The 20655-nt window shown below is 28.4% G+C and overlaps 6 protein-coding genes across 15 annotated transcripts; 3 read left to right on the top strand and 3 right to left on the bottom strand.

The window, feature by feature from the left end:
* The first annotated feature begins 441 nt into the window (after positions 1-441).
* Positions 442-3503, top strand: Sccro4 (DCN1-like protein SCCRO4). 3 transcript variants are annotated; one of them, XM_076306513.1, is made up of 7 exons: positions 442-573; positions 652-744; positions 975-1187; positions 1609-1747; positions 2150-2516; positions 2594-2801; positions 2876-3350. In XM_076306513.1, exons 4-7 carry the CDS (start codon positions 1620-1622, stop codon positions 2959-2961), a joined length of 789 nt encoding a protein of 262 aa, XP_076162628.1. In that variant the 5' UTR covers positions 442-573; positions 652-744; positions 975-1187; positions 1609-1619; the 3' UTR covers positions 2962-3350. The 3 variants fall into 3 exon arrangements, with proteins under 3 accessions (XP_076162628.1, XP_076162629.1, XP_076162630.1); XM_076306514.1 differs by lacking the exon at positions 975-1187 and having other exon boundaries at positions 2876-3503; XM_076306515.1 differs by lacking the exon at positions 975-1187 and having other exon boundaries at positions 509-744; positions 2876-3503.
* A 1346-nt stretch (positions 3504-4849) lies between these two features.
* On the top strand, positions 4850-10767 carry Unc-45 (unc-45 myosin chaperone). 2 transcript variants are annotated; one of them, XM_076305956.1, is made up of 5 exons: positions 4850-5247; positions 5478-5914; positions 6069-6398; positions 6474-6914; positions 7020-10767. In XM_076305956.1, the coding sequence occupies exons 2-5, from the start codon at positions 5495-5497 to the stop codon at positions 8646-8648; spliced, it is 2820 nt and encodes a 939-aa protein (XP_076162071.1). In that variant the 5' UTR covers positions 4850-5247; positions 5478-5494; the 3' UTR covers positions 8649-10767. The 2 variants fall into 2 exon arrangements, with proteins under 2 accessions (XP_076162071.1, XP_076162070.1); XM_076305955.1 differs by having other exon boundaries at positions 4851-5314; positions 7020-10766.
* LOC143144019 (cell division cycle 7-related protein kinase) lies at positions 8907-11997 on the bottom strand. Of its 4 annotated transcripts, none has more exons than XM_076305957.1 (9): positions 11607-11941; positions 10924-11121; positions 10623-10836; positions 10427-10520; positions 10196-10338; positions 10005-10119; positions 9588-9918; positions 9357-9478; positions 8907-9243 (listed from the first exon to the last, which is right to left on the bottom strand). In XM_076305957.1, the coding sequence occupies exons 2-9, from the start codon at positions 10961-10963 to the stop codon at positions 9121-9123; spliced, it is 1182 nt and encodes a 393-aa protein (XP_076162072.1). In that variant the 5' UTR covers positions 10964-11121; positions 11607-11941; the 3' UTR covers positions 8907-9120. The 4 variants fall into 4 exon arrangements, with proteins under 4 accessions (XP_076162072.1, XP_076162073.1, XP_076162074.1 ...); XM_076305958.1 differs by having other exon boundaries at positions 11668-11941; XM_076305959.1 differs by lacking the exon at positions 11607-11941 and adding an exon at positions 11448-11463.
* On the top strand, positions 11693-13243 carry LOC143144023 (mitochondrial import inner membrane translocase subunit Tim22). Of its 3 annotated transcripts, none has more exons than XM_076305965.1 (5): positions 11693-11865; positions 12155-12505; positions 12578-12762; positions 12847-12919; positions 12997-13243. In XM_076305965.1, the coding sequence occupies exons 2-5, from the start codon at positions 12265-12267 to the stop codon at positions 13077-13079; spliced, it is 582 nt and encodes a 193-aa protein (XP_076162080.1). In that variant the 5' UTR covers positions 11693-11865; positions 12155-12264; the 3' UTR covers positions 13080-13243. The 3 variants fall into 3 exon arrangements, with proteins under 3 accessions (XP_076162080.1, XP_076162079.1, XP_076162078.1); XM_076305964.1 differs by having other exon boundaries at positions 11693-11956; XM_076305963.1 differs by having other exon boundaries at positions 11693-12074.
* Positions 12793-16924, bottom strand: Septin1 (Septin 1). 2 transcript variants are annotated; one of them, XR_012991324.1, is made up of 7 exons: positions 16536-16924; positions 16170-16362; positions 15831-16089; positions 15385-15750; positions 15202-15306; positions 14938-15126; positions 12793-14771 (listed from the first exon to the last, which is right to left on the bottom strand). XR_012991324.1 is itself a non-coding variant. In XM_076305961.1 (6 exons), exons 1-6 carry the CDS (start codon positions 16557-16559, stop codon positions 14994-14996), a joined length of 1080 nt encoding a protein of 359 aa, XP_076162076.1. In that variant the 5' UTR covers positions 16560-16924; the 3' UTR covers positions 12793-14993. The 2 variants fall into 2 exon arrangements, 1 of the variants encoding a protein (XP_076162076.1); XM_076305961.1 differs by having other exon boundaries at positions 12793-15126.
* A 703-nt stretch (positions 16925-17627) lies between these two features.
* Positions 17628-20537, bottom strand: Eif4h1 (eukaryotic translation initiation factor 4H1). The gene is made up of 5 exons (XM_076305962.1): positions 20283-20537; positions 19420-19590; positions 19051-19277; positions 18588-18818; positions 17628-18502 (listed from the first exon to the last, which is right to left on the bottom strand). The coding sequence occupies exons 1-5, from the start codon at positions 20312-20314 to the stop codon at positions 18360-18362; spliced, it is 804 nt and encodes a 267-aa protein (XP_076162077.1). The 5' UTR covers positions 20315-20537; the 3' UTR covers positions 17628-18359.
* Between the last annotated feature and the right edge of the window lie 118 nt (positions 20538-20655).

Raw genomic sequence — 20655 nt, 5'->3', positions numbered from 1 at the left:
AAAAAACATCACTTGTAACGCCTATTCTATATTTTGCTGTGCATTAATTCCCATAAGGTAATTCATCTGTGTCAGTAATAAAACGTTATACCGACTGTGGATATGTACTATGATCAACTTATAAGATTATCAATAGATGTAAACAAATACTTTACAGGTATTTATATTTTATTATTTAAATACACTGAATAATTTAATTAATTTTCAAATAAACAGTTTAAGAAAAATTCATAGAATTTTAATATTTTGGCATTGTACAAAGCAAATTTCTATTTATCTGATAAGAAGAAAACAATTTTGTGAGTAAACTATTGTTTATGTAAAATATTAATTTGATATCTGCATGTTTCTACACAAATTTTCCCACGTTAATTCAAGCTATCGATAGTATCGAAATAACGCGATTAAAACAGCATCGATATCTGTCTTTTATTTTCCAATAGTTGCTCCCACTAGTGAGAAATAGATTCTGCATTTGGCATCCCTGCGAAAAAGGCATGCTGACTCGAAACGGCAATAAAATGAAATAAAGCGGAGCTGTGAAAAAGTTTTATTTAACCGTGCAGCGTTTAGGTAGTACAAAATATCCAAATTAATAGATTAGCTAAATATTTGACGACGCTGACACTATGCTTAATATTATTTTTATAGACTGAACTACAAAGCAAGTTTTATATTGATGTTGACTTTTGACTGTGCGAAATACATTTCTGGTACAATTACTCTAGTGGTTCGGTGAAGAAGGTAGGGAGGGTCTTTTCGATTCATTATACATTTATATATTTCATTATAATTATGTGGTAATCATTGATCCACATTCCTGCAAATGTCTAACATTAAAATGCGACTCGTGTCGCAGCTGAAAATAATTTGCATACATAAGCTCTTTTAATAGTAACTTGCACCTTCTATTTCCACATTACAAACGCAATTCAAAATTAATTCTACTTATACAATGTATTGATGGCTCTTAGGTATTTGTTTGCAATATCACATGTACAAAGCGGTTAAAACTAGTGTAAGAAAAGTTGAAAATTACGTGATACTTCAATTAATCGTCGAACCTAACCTCATACTCGATCTTATAACACGGAAAGGAGATGTCAGTTTAGCTAGTACAAAACAGTTGTATTACGGATCCTTTGAATCTCCTTAATTTTTCTGATTACTTACATCTTTGCTGCGTGGTAAGTAATGTATTTTGTATGCTGTATTAATATATGCACAAATTGTCTATGTAATTTTTTTACACTTATTAATAAGATCATCTTTTGTCAATCTATATTTGTTTGTTTTTCCTGATTCAATAAAATTGAAATATTCTTTACAAAAATATTTGTTTTTTTTTTTTAATTTTTAAAAAAATCTATTGCGTACATAGTAGTATAAAAATAATGTAGATGCAATATGATGATTTGTTGTAATTAATATTTATTAAAGGTACCAGTCTATATGATTAGAATACTTATTAGCCAAATATTTATTTTATTATAATATATTTATAAAACATTTTTTATGCTTATTAACTTACAAACATTAAAACATTATTTAAAATTTAAAGTACTTCATGTTATATCTATTTATAAAAACAGTAAATTTTGGTTTTAGTTAAAAGAGGGATGCCACGCAGCAAGCGTAGAGCGCCCTCTAGCACAAATCATCACCATACATCTATTGAAATGACACCTAGTGCCCATGAAGAGGGTATACCAAGGCATCCGTCAAAACGACTTAGACACACGTCTAGGTAAATTATATTGAAGTATTGTATGTCTAGAGTATTCATTTTTGCCTAATAACATTATAAAATTAAATTCTACATGAACACTCTTAAGTATTATTTTAGATAATACATTTCTTTTTATTCTAATATAATCTCGTTTAAAAGAATCATAATTAGAATAAGATATGAGTTACAAAAGTAAATAAATAATAATAATTGGAAAACTTGCAGTTGTATGTAATTGTATGAAAGTGTCTCATTTATGGAATTCAAATGGAATAATATAAAAATATATAGGGAGAGATAAAATATGAAAATGTTTTTGAACTTACTTATTTTAGCACATGTTGGAACAATGTTTTTAATTCTATGAAACAATATTGAAGTTGATTAGATATAGTAAATACTGATACTTATTTCTTTCAGTGCAAGACGCTATACAAAAACAGAAGATGTCTCGAGCACTTCATCCTTTTCTCAAAAGAGGTGCATTACATGGTTTAGAGAATACACAACACCTGATGATTCAGACACACTTGGTCCTGAAGGAATGGAAAAGTTTTGCGAAGACATTGGCGTAGAACCTGAAAATGTAGTAATGCTTGTCCTTGCATATAAAATGAATGCCCGTCAAATGGGTTTTTTCACACTAAGCGAATGGTTAAAAGGCCTTTCGGAATTGCAGTGTGATTCTATTAGTAAAATACAACAGAAACTTGAGTACCTAAGGAATCAGTTAAATGATCCACATACTTTCAAGGGAATTTATAGATATGCTTATGATTTTGCTAGAGTAAGCATTGCCATTTATAAATTTTTTAATATTTTATACATCTGTGTATAAGTGTTATTAATATTGTTACATTTCAGGACAAAGATCAAAGAAGCATGGATATGGAAACTGCAAGAATTATGCTACAATTACTTTTGGGAAAGCATTGGCCACTGTTCACACAGTTTGCTCAGTTCCTAGATCAATCAAAGTACAAAGTGATCAATAAAGATCAATGGTGCAACATATTAGAATTCTCTCGTACAATCAATCATGATTTATCTAATTATGATTTAGATGGAGCATGTACGTAATTTTATAATGTCATTAGCAACAATTTTATACATTGTGTACATTCATTATATAAATTGTTTTCACAGGGCCAGTGATGCTTGATGAATTTGTTGAATGGTTAAAAATGCAACGAGGTAAGGAAGCATCATCAACAGAAGTTAGAGGCAGCTGAAACATTCAATAAAAATAGTCCACTGAAATAAAAAGAACTCATCCCTTCTATCATCATATTTTGTTAATAACAAAATTTCTGTTTATATCATAATCTCGCAACACTTCAGTTATCACCATTCGTATTATATTTTTTATTAATCGGTAATGTAAGTAGCATATTTTAATGTCATTTTGCAGTATGTTCTAAACAAATTCTGCTTAAAAACTTCTTAGATTATTCTCAATTACTTATCACCATTCATAACTGATCCAATGTTTGTCGTAGAACCTCGTGTGATTAAAAATAAAACTCTTTTAGTATAAGATTTATTTTTGCAATTTACAACAAATAATTTCAAGTGAGAATTAAAAAGAAATATAAAAATCTAATATTTTCAATGTGACAAAATTTTGTGTAAGTAGAACTTATTTTTCTGACTTATTTTTGTGTTTTATTTTCATAAGTCGATAAATAATTACACAAGTCCTATATTTTAGTGTTTTCATTTAATATACAATTTCTAGAGATTACAAATAAATTTATTTATGAACATGTATGCAAAATTATTTACAATGTATGTTTGCAATATACCTAATAATTACACGGAACTATTATGTAGATTCATAAATAAAATTACTTGTATACTAGATAAGTGCTATTACAATATTTAATATTTGAAATGCAACAAAACACATTGGAACACACTACTTACACAATATTAAATATTTCCTATAAATGCTACAAATATTAATGTAAATTAAAATATCAAGTCTCTTATTAAATCGTACATTGATAAAGTACAACTGGAATTTTTCTCAAAAATAATGTTTTGAGTAAAGTTATATTATTTTCATTATTATATATAACACATATATAATACATAATCTATTAATTTTATAACTTTTTACAGTAACTAAACACATCATTTTATTTAATGGTTTTCAAATTAAAGAAAATTAATATTAAAATTGTTTTTAAACTGCATTTTTTATCACAAAAATTTTTACGACGACTTAAATGGATTGATGTATGGTGATTATTTAAATAATTCTGTAATATATTTTAATTCATACAACTTGTTATTTAGCAGAATATTTAGACATACGCTGCGGTTCTAAATTCTATTTCATAAATAAATTTTGTCAAATAATAATAACATAGGAAATCATTGCAATTGCAATTACGAATTAGTTTAATTATTAAATCAAATTTGTTTAGTTATGTGTACTTGTATATTTTTTCCTCCATGTGTACTTCCATTACAAATAATGTCATTAGCAATATAATATAAAATTAAATTTCAAATTTCGCTCATAACTTCCAAATTAATAGTATCCTTAAACTCATGGATGAAAAGTATCTAATGGAAAATTATAAACTCATACATAATGAAGGAATTAGAAACAAGAATTTAAAATCATTGTATGCCGCTGCAATATAACTGTCATGTGGAGAATGTAATGTAATGAAGAACGTGAAATAAATAAAATACTTTTTTCAATATCTGCCTGTTCATTCATATAAAAAGTTATTATAAAATATATAATTTCCATGTAATGTGTTTGTAATTACATTCCAACAATTTAGTAAACAATAGCTACAATGATGATACAATTATTTCAATCCTTTTATAAATATTAACAGTTCCATTGTAAATTATCACCCGTTGTTACTTGATACATTTAAAAACTGCACCTGTATTTACTACTACTATAGGTGCTTATGTGCGTTTGCGCGATTATACATTTTTACTTGCAAGAGGTCACTAATTCTCGGACCAACCACGATGCCTGTTCAAAGATGAAGTTTCGATTGGTGTTGGAACTAGTGATTTTCTCTTTATGTGGTAAAAGGTAATAGATCTAGATGTTGCATAGTGCACAGGCGCAACATCTCAAACGTTTACACAATTGTACTACAGGTTAAAACCTCTTGTTTAATTTTATTTCAAATATGTATATATGAGTTATATAAAAACTTCAAAATAAAAAGTATAAAGTGATATAAAGAAACACTGTTTCATTTATAAATATGTTGTGATTAAACACTATTAACAGCGCATGTATTGTGGAATTCTAGTTAGTATGGTTAGGATATAGCTAAGATGAGAACACTATTGTTTAGTGTATACGAAATCTATTTTAATACGACGCTTATATTTTCGTTCAAACCGTTGGGCGAACACAGTTTAAAATAAACTTGAATCAATCTAGTAACGTCTGGGCAGTTCTGAGTCCTTTTTAACGCGATGAGGAACCGTTACCAGCCTCAGTATTGTGTTGCAGACTTTGGAAAGTGTTACCGGTAATCAAATTTCTGACGAGTGTATCTTTAATTCGAAGTTTATACAATATATATTATATATTTCCTAGTACGTATTACATTAATATTACTTCTAATTTTCTAATAGTTTTCCATTTTATGTTCATTAAATTAAATTAATATTGATTTATTTTATGCTACAGTTAATACAGTACATGTCCTTTAAGCCAATAAAAATTTTTGTTGTGGATCTTATTAAAGTAATTTTTCAGTTAAAACATCTTGCACCATGACAAAAACAAATCTGACTGCACATGAATGGAAAGAAAAAGGTAATGAAAATTTCAATAAAGGAAATTGGTCAGAAGCTTTGAGTTGTTATACAAATGCATTAAAGCTTACAAATGAAGACAATTCTGAAAAAGCTATATATTATAAGAATCGTGCAGCTGTATATTTAAAACAAGAGGAATATAACAAAGCCATTAGAGATTGCGACGAAGCTCTTAAAATATGTCCAAACAATCCTAAAGCATTATTTCGCAGATGTCAAGCATTGGAATCATTAGAAAGATTTGAAGAAGCATATCGTGATGCAAGATATATTATTTCAGCAGATCCTGGCAACAAGGCAATTCAGCCTATTCTTGCACGATTACATGAAATTGTACAAGAAAGATACAAACAAAATTCTCGCGTTAGTGCCAAGGTTGGTACTATAACATTAATTGTATAGCATAATAGACCTCACATATAATATATAAATAACTGAAAAAATGTATATTGCAAATTACATTAAAATTTATAATGAGATTTAATATAGTGATAGTTATAATTCAGTGTGCAATTATATTCTTTTGAAGGTATCACAGATGATGGATTTAGCTTTTGAAACGAAAGGGGATAGTGAAAAGCGTGAAACGGCAATGAATAATTTACTTGTTCTTGCTCGGGAAAGAGCAGGAGCAGAAATAATGTTTAATGAGAAAGTTGTTCCTAAACTAATAAAAATATTAAAACTTGAGAAAAATGAAGAAATAATAATAATCGCAATTAGAATTATTGCAGAATTATGTAAAGATAATATTAATCGGACTGAAATTATTGTGAAAAATATTGGTATACCTTGGTGTTTAGAAATGATAAACAGTAAAATTACAGAAAGAGTAAATGCTGCTCAATATTGTCTACAGGTTTGTAAATGTAACAACTATGAAAAATCATTAATATGATTAAAATATGTATTTAAATTTTATACCGTGTTGCAGACTATACTTAATACTTATAGTGGGATGGATAATAAACCAGATACAAAACCAAAAAAAGAATTATGTGATAAATATAATAAAGAAATTGATACAATTTTATCTTCTTTATTATACAGTGTAACAAGTAGAACAATCTCTGGAATAGGAAGAGATGCTATTATAGAACTTATTATGCGCAATATACATTACACTGCTTTAAATTGGGCAGAACAATTGGTGGAACTTCGTGGCTTACAACGTTTAATGGAGGTAGCAAGTGAACTTGAAGAATATAAATATGAATCTTCAATGGATATTACATCATCCACTAGAACCGTGACTAGTGTATGTTTGGCAAGAATTTATGAAAACATGTATTATGATGCAGCAAAAGAGAAATTTAGAAATGCTATTGATGAATACATTAAAGATAAATTACTTACACCAGATATGGAATCTAAGGTAAGCAATATATGTCTTTTACAACATTTTATGGGAAGCTTGTTATGAAAAACACAAGTGTTTAACTTGTGTTTCTAATATTCTTGTTTATCCTGTCTCAAATAGATCCGAGTTGTAGTTGCAATAACAACTTTATTACTTGGTCCATTGGATGTTGGAAACACAATAATTGCTAAAGAAGGTATTTTGGAAATGATACTTGTTATGGCTGGCACAGATGATTTATTGCAACAAAAGGTTGCTTGCGAGTGTATTGTTGCTGCTGCGTCAAAAAAAGACAAAGCTACTGCAATTATCAATCAAGGCGCGAATATATTAAAAAAATTATATCAATCTCGAGATGATTCTATCCGAGTACGTGCTTTAGTAGGTTTGTGTAAATTAGGTAGTTCAGGTGGTTCAGATGCCACAATAAGACCATTTGCTGATGGAGCAACAAAAAAATTGGCTGAAGCTTGTAGAAGATTTTTAATTAATCCTAAAAAACAAAAAGATATGAGAAAATGGGCAGTTGAAGGATTATCATATCTCACTTTTGATGCTGAAGTTAAAGAAAAATTAATTGAAGATCGTGAAGCTGTTCAAGCAATGATAGAAGTTGCTAAAACTGGGGATCAATCTGTGGTCTATGGTGTTGTTACAACATTAGTAAATTTGTGTAATGCTTACGATAAACAAGAAATTATACCAGAAATGGTAGAATTAGCTAAATTTGCTAAACATCATATACCCGAAGAACATGAATTTGATGATATAGATTTTGTAAATAAGAGAGTAACTGCTTTAGCTAAAGCTGGTGTTACGAGCGCATTAGTTAGCCTCTCTAAAACGGAAAGTCAGAACAGCAAAGAATTAATAGCACGCGTTTTCAATGCAATTTGTAGTCAACCAGAGGTAAGAGGAATTGTTGTCCAACAAGGTGGAGCAAAAGCCCTTTTACCATTGGCTTTAGATGGAACAGATAAAGGAAAGAAGCAAGCATCACAAGCTCTTGCACGTTTAGGAATTACAATAAACCCAGAAGTTGCATTTCCTGGACAAAGGATAATGGAAGTAGTTCGACCATTCTTAAATCTTTTAAATCCAGATTGTTCAGCACTTGAAAACTTTGAAGCTTTGATGGCATTGTGCAACTTAGCAGGTATTAATGATGGTATTAGAAAACGAATATTGAAAGAAGGAGGTTTTCAAAAAGTTGAAGTTTACATGTTTGAAGATCATGAAATGTTAAAACGTGCATCCACTCAAGTAATGAATAATTTAATGATGTGTGAAGATGTTATAAAGTACTACGAGCAAGAAAATGATAGAGTTAAATATCTAGTAATCCTTTGTGAAGATGAGGATATAGATACAAGCTTAGCAGCAGCAGGAGCATTAGCAATGTTGACATCAATTAGCAAAAAATCATGCATTAAAATACTTGATTCAAAGAATTGGCTGGAATCATTACGGTTTTTGCTCGCTAATCCAAATTCCGATTTGCAGCATAGAGGAGTTGTAATTGTTTCAAATATGATCAAAAGTGTAAAAGACGTCGCAGCCAGATTAATTGAAACTGATATAATGGAAATTTTAATGGCTTTAACAAAGAGTGATACAGTAGAAAATATAAAGATAAAGGAAATAGCAGCTAATGCATTAGAAGCTGCAGCAGAATGGAAACTTATTGAGAAAAGTGCAAATGCAGAACAAGTATCACAAAGTATAAATAATTTGGAAAATGTTGAATAAACATGCAACATATACTTAACTTAATTATTAAAACCATAAATACGATATCAAATATACAATTATGATTATATTTTATATTCGCATGAAGTGCCTTAGAGGATGTATTCATTCTTGTCTTTTATAGCAAATAGTGCAACAAAAGGGTTAGATACTTATTTAAGAATTTTTTGTCCAGAAATAACTAAAATTATGTAGGTATTGCATTTATTAACAATTTGATATATATTATTGTTGCCAATTAGAATAAAATTATTTATTTACTGTTTAGAAATTTTAATTATTTATTTTATGTAAACAGCATATTATGTTTGTATACATGTATATGTATATGTACAAGTTACATGATATGCAATATTTTTCAGTATAACAAAAATTAAATACAATATTAAATTTGTATACGTTTCAATATATGCACACTTTTCATACCAATATGCAAAAAATAATAAGTAATTAAAGTAACTGGAAAAATTTATTATAATTTAAAAAATGGATGATCTAAAGCTTGGTCTGCAGTAAGGCGTGTTTTGTAGTCTAAATCCAACAGTCTTAGTAAAAGATGATATGCTTCTTTTGGAAACTGAACATTTGATGATGCCTTAAAATATATAACAAATATTCTTTAATACAAAGTTATAAATATTGTTACATAAAATTTTTTAAAACGACACTAATTATTAATGATTATAAATAAATGATAAATCAAAATACCTTTTTATACATGCTATGATCTCTACTATTATTTAATAAACCTTTATTTCTTTTTTGTAACTTCTGACATAAAGATACAATGTCAACCCCTGGTACATCTTCATTAAAAATAATTTTTTTTCCTAATATTGCAAAGAAAATGTTTAAAACATGAAAAATAAATAAAATGGAAGTGAATAAAATATTTTGCAATATCTTTTAATTAAATTAAAAAAAAAATAGTTGTGATACCTAATTTATGTGCACATTGCTGCATTTTACTTGATCCAAATATGGTAGTTATTTCTGCTAAAGCTGTACAATCATCTGGAGAATGGAAAAATGGTTGTGTACCACTGAGAATGCATAACATCATAACTCCACTTGCCCAAATATCGATTGCTGGTGTTTGTGAAGGATATTTTAATAAAACTTCAGGTGCACGAAATCCTGGTGTGCCAGCTCTTGGGGCTGCCTGCTCTGGTCTCGATGTACACAGCGAACATACTTTTGGTTTTCCGAAACAATAACATTTTTCTCCTGTAACTTTTTTTCTCGAACTAAGAGAAAGATTTAAACTATTCTGGAAAAACATTTTAAGAAAATAGTATTAAAACCTTTTAAAGAAGTACGAATATTGTTTATTATTCTAAACAATGAATACTTCACTTCATCTGATCTTTTCCGTTTGAGAGACTGAGTTTCGGAATTAATTGACTTAAGTTTATTAGACTTATCTTCAGCTACATATTCTTGGGCTAATCCAAAGTCTACTAATAAGTATCTATATCATATAAGAAAATGATGTATTAAGTTTATATTAAAACAGTCTCATATAAAAATAATTAACACACATTTACCTTTTATTGCACCGATCATATAAAAAATTACTAGGCTTAACATCTCTATGTATAATATTAAATTGATGGACTCTTCGTAATGCAGTTAATAATGCTATCATGTAATCCTTTGATTCTTGAACAGTCATATTTTGCACATAATCCTATTTACAGTTATTGAAGAAAAATTATGAAGTCACAGTATTTGTTTAAAATTATATAAAATTCATTGAAATGTAAATAAAAATGTACCGAAAATTTGTTGTGTCTCATATATGGCATTACAAACACCACCGTTTCAAAACTTCGTAGACACAATTCTAATCCAACTACATAGTCCTTTCCTCTGAAAAGAAATTTTGTTCAGAATTTTGTAATATAAGTGCACATAAATGTTTATATATATATTCTTCATTAAAATATAATCAAGATTTAACATGTCTATTACCCTATCTGTTGCATACATTGCAGTTCACGTTCAATCTTTTCAGGATGACGAGTAGGTACTAAATGTTTTAATGCAAATTTTTTAGATCCATCAGAAGATTTTAATGTAGCTAAAAATACAGAACTGAAAGTTCCTTCCCCAACTTTTCCATGTACATGAAATAAATCATTTAATAATGGAACTCTATTTTTAAGGGCGACAATATTATCTTTTTCTGAAAGTATCATGTATTAAATTTTATTTTGCCTCTGTTAGAATTTAAACGCATTTGGTAAACAAAATTAGAAAACAAATTTTTAACCATCTTCATTATCCTCTTCAATTTGAGCTCTTCCTTCCATAATTACAATATATGATATAAAGCACTCAATTTTATTATCATGTTATTAACTTCCTAATTATTTCATTTAACAAATTAGAAATTTTTCTATTTAACATTGGAATTAAGTAACTGTCACGTGCATGATAGCTGTCACAATCATCAGACATTGGCGCCATTCTAGAAAGTTAAAGTGCACATGATTTGTAATATTAAAAAATGAAAAATATAAGTATACATCGATCGAAAATTTGAGGTTTCAGAGAATTTTATTATAATACGATTTTATTGATTTTTAACAAAAAATTTCTTTATTTATTGCTTTGACAAGTGTAAAAATGTCATTAATTATAATTTTATGCTTCAAAATGTAGGGCTTTTGTATTAAATAGGAAAAGAATATAATTTTTATTTTACTTTGATTTTCTCAATTTTTGATTGTTTTATAATTCATATAAAATTCTTATCAAAAGTTTTTTTAATTTTAATATTATTGAATAACATACATAAAACGTAGTGAATATATGAAAATGATGAAACTGTAGATTTCTATTTGAAAGAAAGAAATATATTTCTATTGTTTTTTTTTTAAATTATATTGTTATTTGTATTTACATTAAAAGACGACTTAATACTGAAAACTTTGAAGGTGTATCTCTACTAACATTTACAAATCATTCGCGAACAATTGAATTTCAATTTCCTAGAAATTGTCTATTCGTATACCATTCTTGATTATATTATGTAATTTCGGTATTCACCGAAAAATAGCTCATAAATATTGCTCATACACATTTTGTGAACAATCTAATCTTTTCTCAACAAACTGATTGTCTCAAGAAACTGTTGCTAGAATAACAAACAAAACAATTCCTGAACTATTAGTGAACATATTTCTTCGAAAGATGTCCGTAAATTGTTACGGTTAGTGTTCGCGAAAGGATTAAGTAATGATCATAAAAAGTTTGTGAGCTGCTTTTGAACATTGTTTACAACAGTGTTCACGAACTATTCAGTAATGTATATCCACCTTAAGATTAACCTCAAACACATTTTAATTCGTAACTTAATAAAATCCTACGATCATAAGTTAAAGTAAAGAACATGCTAAGAATATAATAATTGATTTAATTGTTAGTATTTGTTACTTCCATTTCTTTTCCCTTATATGCACTTATTTTTATCAAATTAAAAATATTTTTTTAAATTCCAGTTTTACATTAAAAAATCTAAAGAAACAGGATACAATCAATTAAAATATTTAAAACACATACTAATGGGAATGTATCTTCTACAAAAAGTAAACAGTAATTAAATATAAAAATGTCTATCTCTAATCCATCCAAAGTAATGCCACAAGAAGAAAGTGAGAAGAAAATCTTTATGAAGGATGGTGATTGGGAGAAAATAGCTCTTTATCTTGTTGGCAATCAACAAAGATTTGGAGATAATATCATAATTCCAAGAACTGTAGGTCCTGTGCGAATTAAAACTATTGACGAGAAACGTATGGATAGTATAACAGAAAGTTGTACCGTTACATGTATCTATAGTAGTTGTATAGGTATGCTTGTACTATAATATATAAAGTAGTTTTTATTTGTATCAATATGATTAAAAGAAATTATATTTTTAGGATATATTGCGGGCGTTGCAATAACTTTGTTTGGTTATACCTTCGCCTCAAGTACAGCTGGTCTCGAAAAGCAACCAACTGTTCGTGAAACATTTAGAGAAATGGTGGCTATGTCATCTAGTCATGGAAAAAATTTTGCTGTAATTGGTGGTATATATTCAGCAGTTGAGTGTACAATAGAATCGGTAATACTTCTATAAATTAAGTATAAAATTGTATTTTAATTCACATTCATACATATATTTTCATATTTTACAATTTTATTTTAGTATAGAGGTAAAACTGATTGGAAGAATTATATATATGCTGCTAGTTTTACAGGTGGATTATTGGGACTAAGAGGTACAATTATTTCACATACAAAATTTAAACATAAAATTACTGTACCTATTTCTGAATCTAATAGTTTCATGGTTTAGGTGGTGTAAAAGCAGGTTTATTTGGAGCAGCAGGCTTTACAGCATTTTCAGCGGCGATTAACTGGTTCACTAATAGAGAATAATTTCCACAAATTATAGTAAATATATTTGTATAAAAAGGATATAAAATGCACTCTGAATGTATTTGTATAATACATACAAAAGCGCAAAAATATTCTTAATGCAAAAATGCATACAAATAAGTACAATGGTTAAGAAATAAAATAAATTCTCATAACAACACTCATATATGCTTCACTTACATCATTTAAAAGTTTTCTTATACATTTCTATTCTTTAAATGTAATTATTACTTGAATTACCTAAATTTTTATGATATAAATCGTGAAATGAATGATTAGTATTATCTAATATTAAGTAAAAATAAAATACATGTCTCAAAATAAAAATAATACTTAGATATTGCAAACACATGAACATGTTCAAAACTACATTTTATATTCAACACTGCCTATCACAGTAAATAATAAATTTTACAGTTCTTAATACAATGTCTCGTCAGAAGCAGAACAACTAATTATCTTTATTATTGATGATATCAAAAAATATTTTAAATATAATTTGAGAGGTTTCAAAGAGTATGTCGTGTGTATATCGTGCGACAAAATATTTCTTCAATATTTTTCAAGGTCACTGATTCACCCATGTGTAGAGTGTAAGCTTAACTTAACCGCAATTAAAAAATTTTAAATAAAACATTCGTGCCTCTAGGTTTTAGTGATAATAGTATTCATATTTTCTCCTTTGAGTAAACTATAGGCATCTTAATGTTGGAGATGGTGATTTTCTCTCCACCCAGAATGAATTAATGGATCCTGGTGGTGATTCATTTCAGGCACCAATAGTACAGACAAAGTTTGTGTATGTGTATATAGGTAATTAATCAGTGTATTGATAAATATTTTATAATGTAATAATAACACATTTAGAACAAGCAAAAAGAAAAAAAAACTAGAGAAGAAAAAACATGAGAGAGAAAATAATTTGAGTTTATATTGATATTATTTCCGACCTAATCTCAAACTCAATCACAAGAAATCGAATCATTTCATCGAATTATTTAATTTATATTTGAAACATTTTTCAGAACCATGAAAATAAAGGATATAATTAGGTGTTCTATTTCTGGTAAAACCACCTTTTAGTGGTGGTAGTGACAGTTTGATACTGAAACAGTCTTTTTGTTTTACTTAAAAAAATATACATGGAACACTGGAAGAAATGGCTTGTAAACTGTATGAATTTTTCAGTACGGCTGTCGATTATATAAAATATTAATATTCATAAAACATTACTATATATACGTATCTATAGAATCTATATAGATTCAATTACATAGATTATTCTTTAATTATTCACTATTAGTTTTTTGATATGAGATTCTTCATATAATGTTTAAGAGATTGTGCATATTTTGTTACACACTTTCTGTGTGAGTACATACTACATACCTACTACAATGATGTACCAAATACGAATTGTACTATATTTGTTGAGAAATATATGACGTTTATAACAACTTGTTATGTATATTTATTTTTATAAAATGGATTATATAATTTTTGATAATTGTATTTCAATAATGAAAATTGTAAATTTTTCTATTAAAACGGAATACGCAAGGCACTTTTTGCACATTTCTATATTGTATAATTATAGATTAATATTGTTTGTCAAACTATAGTCATTTTGTATTATGTATAGCTTTTTCCTGTACTTTTAATTGGTTGTCTTATTTTTTGACTCTTAAGACACTGGAATATGAACAATATTATGTGGCTTAGTATTTAAAGAAAATACTGAATAGAAGAACGTATTTTTTATAAATACGTTTGTCAAAAATAAGTTCTTAAAAATTATGCACTTCTTTTAAAATTGAATCATGAATATCATATTAATCATTTAATATTTTTTTGGCACCTGCAATGGCAAAGAATTCTTGTCTCTTCACACATTTGTGCATAAGTCGCATATGATTACGGTTGCTGCTGTTGCATTTGTGCTTTCATTACTGCCAAAAGTTCTTGCATGCGACGTAATTCAGCTTCTTTTTCTTGCAAAATACGGTCTTTTTCTGATACAGAATTGGCTTTCTCAGATTCTACTATCCTGTTAATAAAAGTATTCAATGAATTAATAAATATTCTCTCAACATGCATTAAAAAAATATATTATTATACTTACGTTTGTCTGCGAGGTGGTACAGGAGCTCCCTTTGCTAATCTTTCACTGCGATAATTTTCATAATGTACTTCTTGTGTTACTTCCTGTAAATCCTGCATGTGCGTGCTATAAAGTCAAAAAAACAATAAATAATAATATCTCCTTTAATCTATGGATTAATTTTTTAAAAGATATATCACATACATTAACATTGTCCTTAACTTTATAAAATCACAATGATCAGGATTTTCAACTTCTACCACACCCCATGGATACAATCGTCCACGTACTTTTCGTCCTTTTACTTCTAGTAAAGTATTTGCTCCGCATACTGCAAATGGGACAGCTTCTTTTAGCTGTCTAACTTGCTCTTTATAATCTTCATCTTCATCACTATCACAATCAGGCAAAGGATAGATTTTAATACCACTACCCTCAATTTCTTCCATAACTCGCTTTTTTAACCGTAATACTTCTTTTTTTGTAAGTACATCAGCTTTTGCAATTACTGGCACAATATTAACTTTATTGTGTAGTTGTTTCATAAATTCTATATCCAAAGGTTTTAATCTAATGTGATTTAAACAGACACAAAAATTAATACCTTCATAATTGTTCAGTAAAGTAAAACTACAGTTAATGTACCTTACCCATGTCCAAATGGAGAAATAAAATAGAAGCAACAGTGTATTCTGTTATCCACTATATTTCTTCTATTCAAACCACTTTCATCTCGTAAAAATCTTTCAAACTGATCATCTATATATTGTATAATAGCCCTAAAACTATCTGTATTATCAATTGCATCTCCATAACCAGGAGTATCAACAACAGTCAACCTAAGTTTGACACCCCTTTCTTCAATCTCCACAGTCGATGCATCAAGCTTCACAGTTTGATTAGTTTTTTCTACTCGAATAATAACAATACATTAATTATAATGCAAGTACTATTAATATATGTAAAAATGACAACATAATAAAATTTACCTATAGCATCAGGAATAACACGTTCTGGATATAAATCAGTAAGAAACAAACTATTTACTAATGTAGACTTTCCAAGACCAGATTCTCCAACAACCATCAGCGTAAATTCAAATCCTTTTTTTACTGATTTTCTATGTACTTGATTAGGTAAATTTGCAAATCCTACATATCCAGGAGTTTCAAGACTAGCAAACTATTAAAAATAAAATAAATAATTTTAATTGAATTATGATCATATCTTAAATTTATATTTTATGTTATACAGAAAAATATAATATCTAATATGTATATAAACATTTTTTTAATAACAAGAGTAGCAACAAAAAATATTGTAAATCATTTACATTTCAATTAAACAGTACCTACCGTTTTTATGCTTTCAGTAGACATTTTTTTGTTGTAATACAATTTAACGAGTAGAAAGAAGTCTGTAATCGTTTGGCGTTTTGAAATATTATTGAGAACCCTAAATTTTAAGCAAACAGGCGCCGTATTGTGACAGAACGCGATATTACAACCATACCGAAATCATGTACAATAAATGAAACGAACGACAGGTTATTTCACTTCAAAGTGTTTTGCTTCATCACTATTACATTTCCGTTAGTGCAATGTACTAATTGATAAACAAAGCCATAATTAATAAATTGATCGTTTTATTGTAACTTTATCGAAATATGAAAGATATTGCACCGACTGTACAGGAAACGTCACCGTATATCCGTATAAGGGGGAAGGGAGATAACCCTCAATTGACGGAAATTTAGGCGTGGCAACTGAAATACCTCTGTTGCCCCATAAAAAATGCGATGGCCATTTTAATTTTGTTTTATATTTTTTTTTACACATATTACTGTTACATTTATTTATAACTGTAAAATGTAATTGATTTTATTATAGTTCTTTTTTAAATATTTAAAATATATAAGAACTTAAATTAAAATTTAGCATTAAACAATTTTATAAAAAATTCTTCAAATAAAACATTCCAAATATAATAGATTGTTTAATAAGTTTTGTCGCTCGATAAAACTTATTGAACAGTACTATTCAATGTAGTACAATGTAGATATTTGTCAAATCTTCAAATAAGTTTTATCGAACGACAAAACTTATTGGACAATCTAGTATTTAAGAGTAACTTACAAAATATATTAAGAATATTACATGTTGTTCACAATTCAAATTACACACAAATTTTATTACCTATCTTCTCTTAATTTTCTAACGATGCATTGTACGAATACGAGACAAACGACTACTTTATTTAGGAAATAATATCATATACAAGCATAGTTTTACATAATATTTGTCATTATTTCAAGTTTTTCTTTATTTATTATCTCGTAACTATCGATACTTTTTTTAAATGATTGACATTTATTACTAGCACAGTTAATTAATTCGTTACACAATATTAATGCATAGTGATCGACAAATTATTCTCATACCATGATGTAAACTTTTCAATCACTCAAATATATTTATTTTTCATAATTGTTGTTATTTCACGAGCGCGTAAACAATTGTTTAATACTTTTAATCGAATACGACTGTACCTATTAAACAATCATTTACGAATCATTTTAACAAGCACATACAATGATTAGTATTTAAGTGAAACATAAAAATTATAAAGGAGGAAATGATAACAGGGATGATGTTTTGTACTCTTTAAAATAGGGATTATTCTAGAGTACAACTTTAGAAGATTCGGCTTGCACGGGATGAAATACACGTGCAATGACTACACTTAAAATGTACTTTCCGTGTTATCTCACATTATGATATATATATATATTGGTGTGTGTATACATATACCACTATTGAAACGTGTGTTGTGTACACAGTTTTTACTTAAAATTCTCAATTTACTATCTTTTAAATCAGGAAGTCAATTCAAATAGAGAGGGCATTAGACAAAAAAAAACTTTATTCATAATTAAAAATGCCAAATGCTTGGAACTTAAGAATCTTATTAAATCACCTTTTGTCTTTATGTATTTTTGGGGAAGACTCCCCCTTAGGGGTAAATAAAAATTATTGTAATTTCATTTCATCTTCGAAGAAATTCTTCCCACTGTATTTGAGGAGACTAAGGAATCTCACATTGGTTTCCAAATTTTTTGTTGTGAAAGTTACTTTCCCTGCAATTTAGGGAATCAGAAACTATTAATCATGATAATATTTTTACTTCTCATCAGTTTTAAGTTTTTCCTCTCGAGGTTTTGCACCACCATATATTGAACTTGATTTACTTGATTCAGCAATTGCATTTACAGGAGCTTGAATTGTTCTTGGTGCTAGCACCAGACGTTTTCTTCCAGTTGTGTCTGTTTCGATAACAATTTTATAAATATCAATTACACTATTTTAAAAACACCGATTTTAATATAAAATTTATACGTGTAAACAAACCTGGAGGTAAATCTTTATTATACATTTCTTCTGGATATGGTTTTCGTTCGAGTCCAGTTCCACGAGATGGTGGCCTATTACCATATGATCTAGACAATGCATTACGCGACCAATCTCGACTTCCGCCACCTGTCTCATCATTGAACTGACTATAATTGCCTCGGTTACCCCTCATGTCCCATATACTACCTTGCCTGTTACCATATTGACCTCTATCACTGTAACCACCTCCTGTAAATTTTATATACATTATAGAAATATATCTGTATGCATATATGTATATATATGTCCTAAAAGACTATTTTTTATATGCATAAAGCAGTTTATATCATTCATAAAATTTTCTCGTATATTAGAATGTAGTAATTGAACTAATTGAGTTAAGTAATAATATTAAACTTCAAATATTTAGGAAATACATTATGTAAAGCATAACGCTTATTCAAATACATAGGTTTTCTACCAAATTCGTTATTGAATCCACCACGGCTATCTCTTCCTCTAAAGCCTCCTCCACTGCCACCGCCAACGCGACCTCTCCTGTCAAAGCCACCTCCTCGATCATTTCTTTTTCCGTCTGCTAGATCTATTTTAATGAGAGTTTTATCTACTTCTACAGCTCCATTCATTTCCAATGCAGCCTTCAAATTTGACAAATCTTCAAATTCAACATAACAGAAACCCTTAAACCTACGAGAAAAAAAGACTCAGCAATTTTGATTATAACTTCACTATTTATAGTATATTTGATTTATTAAAAATGTTGTAAAAGTAATAATATATACTATAATAAACCTTAATCATAACACAAATAAGGTTAAGTTCTACAAACCTATCAGTTTCCTTATCTTTAACCAATCTGATTCCTTTAACATTAAGGTTTTCGAAGATCTTGTCAACATCTCCTTGAACAACTCCATTTGGCAAATTTCCCACATATGCAGTAAAAGGTGGTTCAGTTGGCAATGGCTTTCTGCCACTATGATATCCACCTCCATAATCTCTGCACAAAAATGATAAATCATCACCAAACCATTTGCAATGATTTTCAACTGCCAGAAAAAACTACATCAAATAAGAAATTGTTTTTCGTAAATTATATTACACAAAGAACTGTATGTATATATTTTACAAACATTACTTTGTAACTTTATCTAATGAAAGGTGATAAAGAACATGAAACACTTTAGAAGTAATGTATCAATATTATTTAATATACTTAAAATAACACTCTTGTATTTGTTCTTGAAAACGTAACAACATAATTGCAACAAAATCTAAGAATCTAAAAACTTGTAATTTCGAAATTCATTCAGATATTAATTTTCTAAGCATAATTTTGACGAATAATAGACTCAATTATATTTGCGCGTTACATCAAATAATGTTTGTAAGCAAACAAGTGGTGGTATAATTGCACAAATAATAAGGTAATGTTTCTTTTAATAGTGCTACGAGTAAGATAAACCAGTGTTTGGCCGGCCAAAATAAAGCCGCGTGTCGAAGACACCATATCTGCAAGGTGCTGCGCTGGCTGCACTCTAATCGAAACTCACTTAACCTTAAAATCATAACATTGTCGAAGGAAAGGGGAGTTTTTTTGCCGACTTGGTGCACTGATTAAATTCCACCGTCGCACTATTGTAGGAAACCTCAATGATCGTATCCACAAAGGAAATTGCAGCTTTTACTTACCTTGAAGCTTCGTAACCACCTCGACCAGCCATATTGAATGCACGAAACTGACCAGGACCGCGCGGATCGAACGAGTTACTATGTTCAAGATGGCACTTTTCTAACCATCAAAGAAACTCAAATCATAAAACTACGCAAATCTATTTAATTGTATAAGTGACCTTCGATAATGACCTTTATTCAAAGATTGCAAATTTTTAGATAGAAGAACATAACAATTACTACTGCTTTTACCATAAATTTTCAAACAATTTAATTACGATGAGGCCCTGTAGGAAAATAATTCACTTTTGCATTCGCATTGTATAATATTACTAAAAATTTGTATAAATAATAATTTGAAAATTTTATGTAAAAATACGAAACTTTTAAA

The sequence above is a fragment of the Ptiloglossa arizonensis genome, chromosome 3 (assembly GCF_051014685.1).
Source record: "Ptiloglossa arizonensis isolate GNS036 chromosome 3, iyPtiAriz1_principal, whole genome shotgun sequence".
NCBI lineage: Eukaryota > Metazoa > Arthropoda > Insecta > Hymenoptera > Colletidae > Ptiloglossa > Ptiloglossa arizonensis.
The sequence above is the reverse complement of the archived record's forward strand: the minus strand, read 5'-3'. Positions and strand labels throughout refer to the sequence as shown.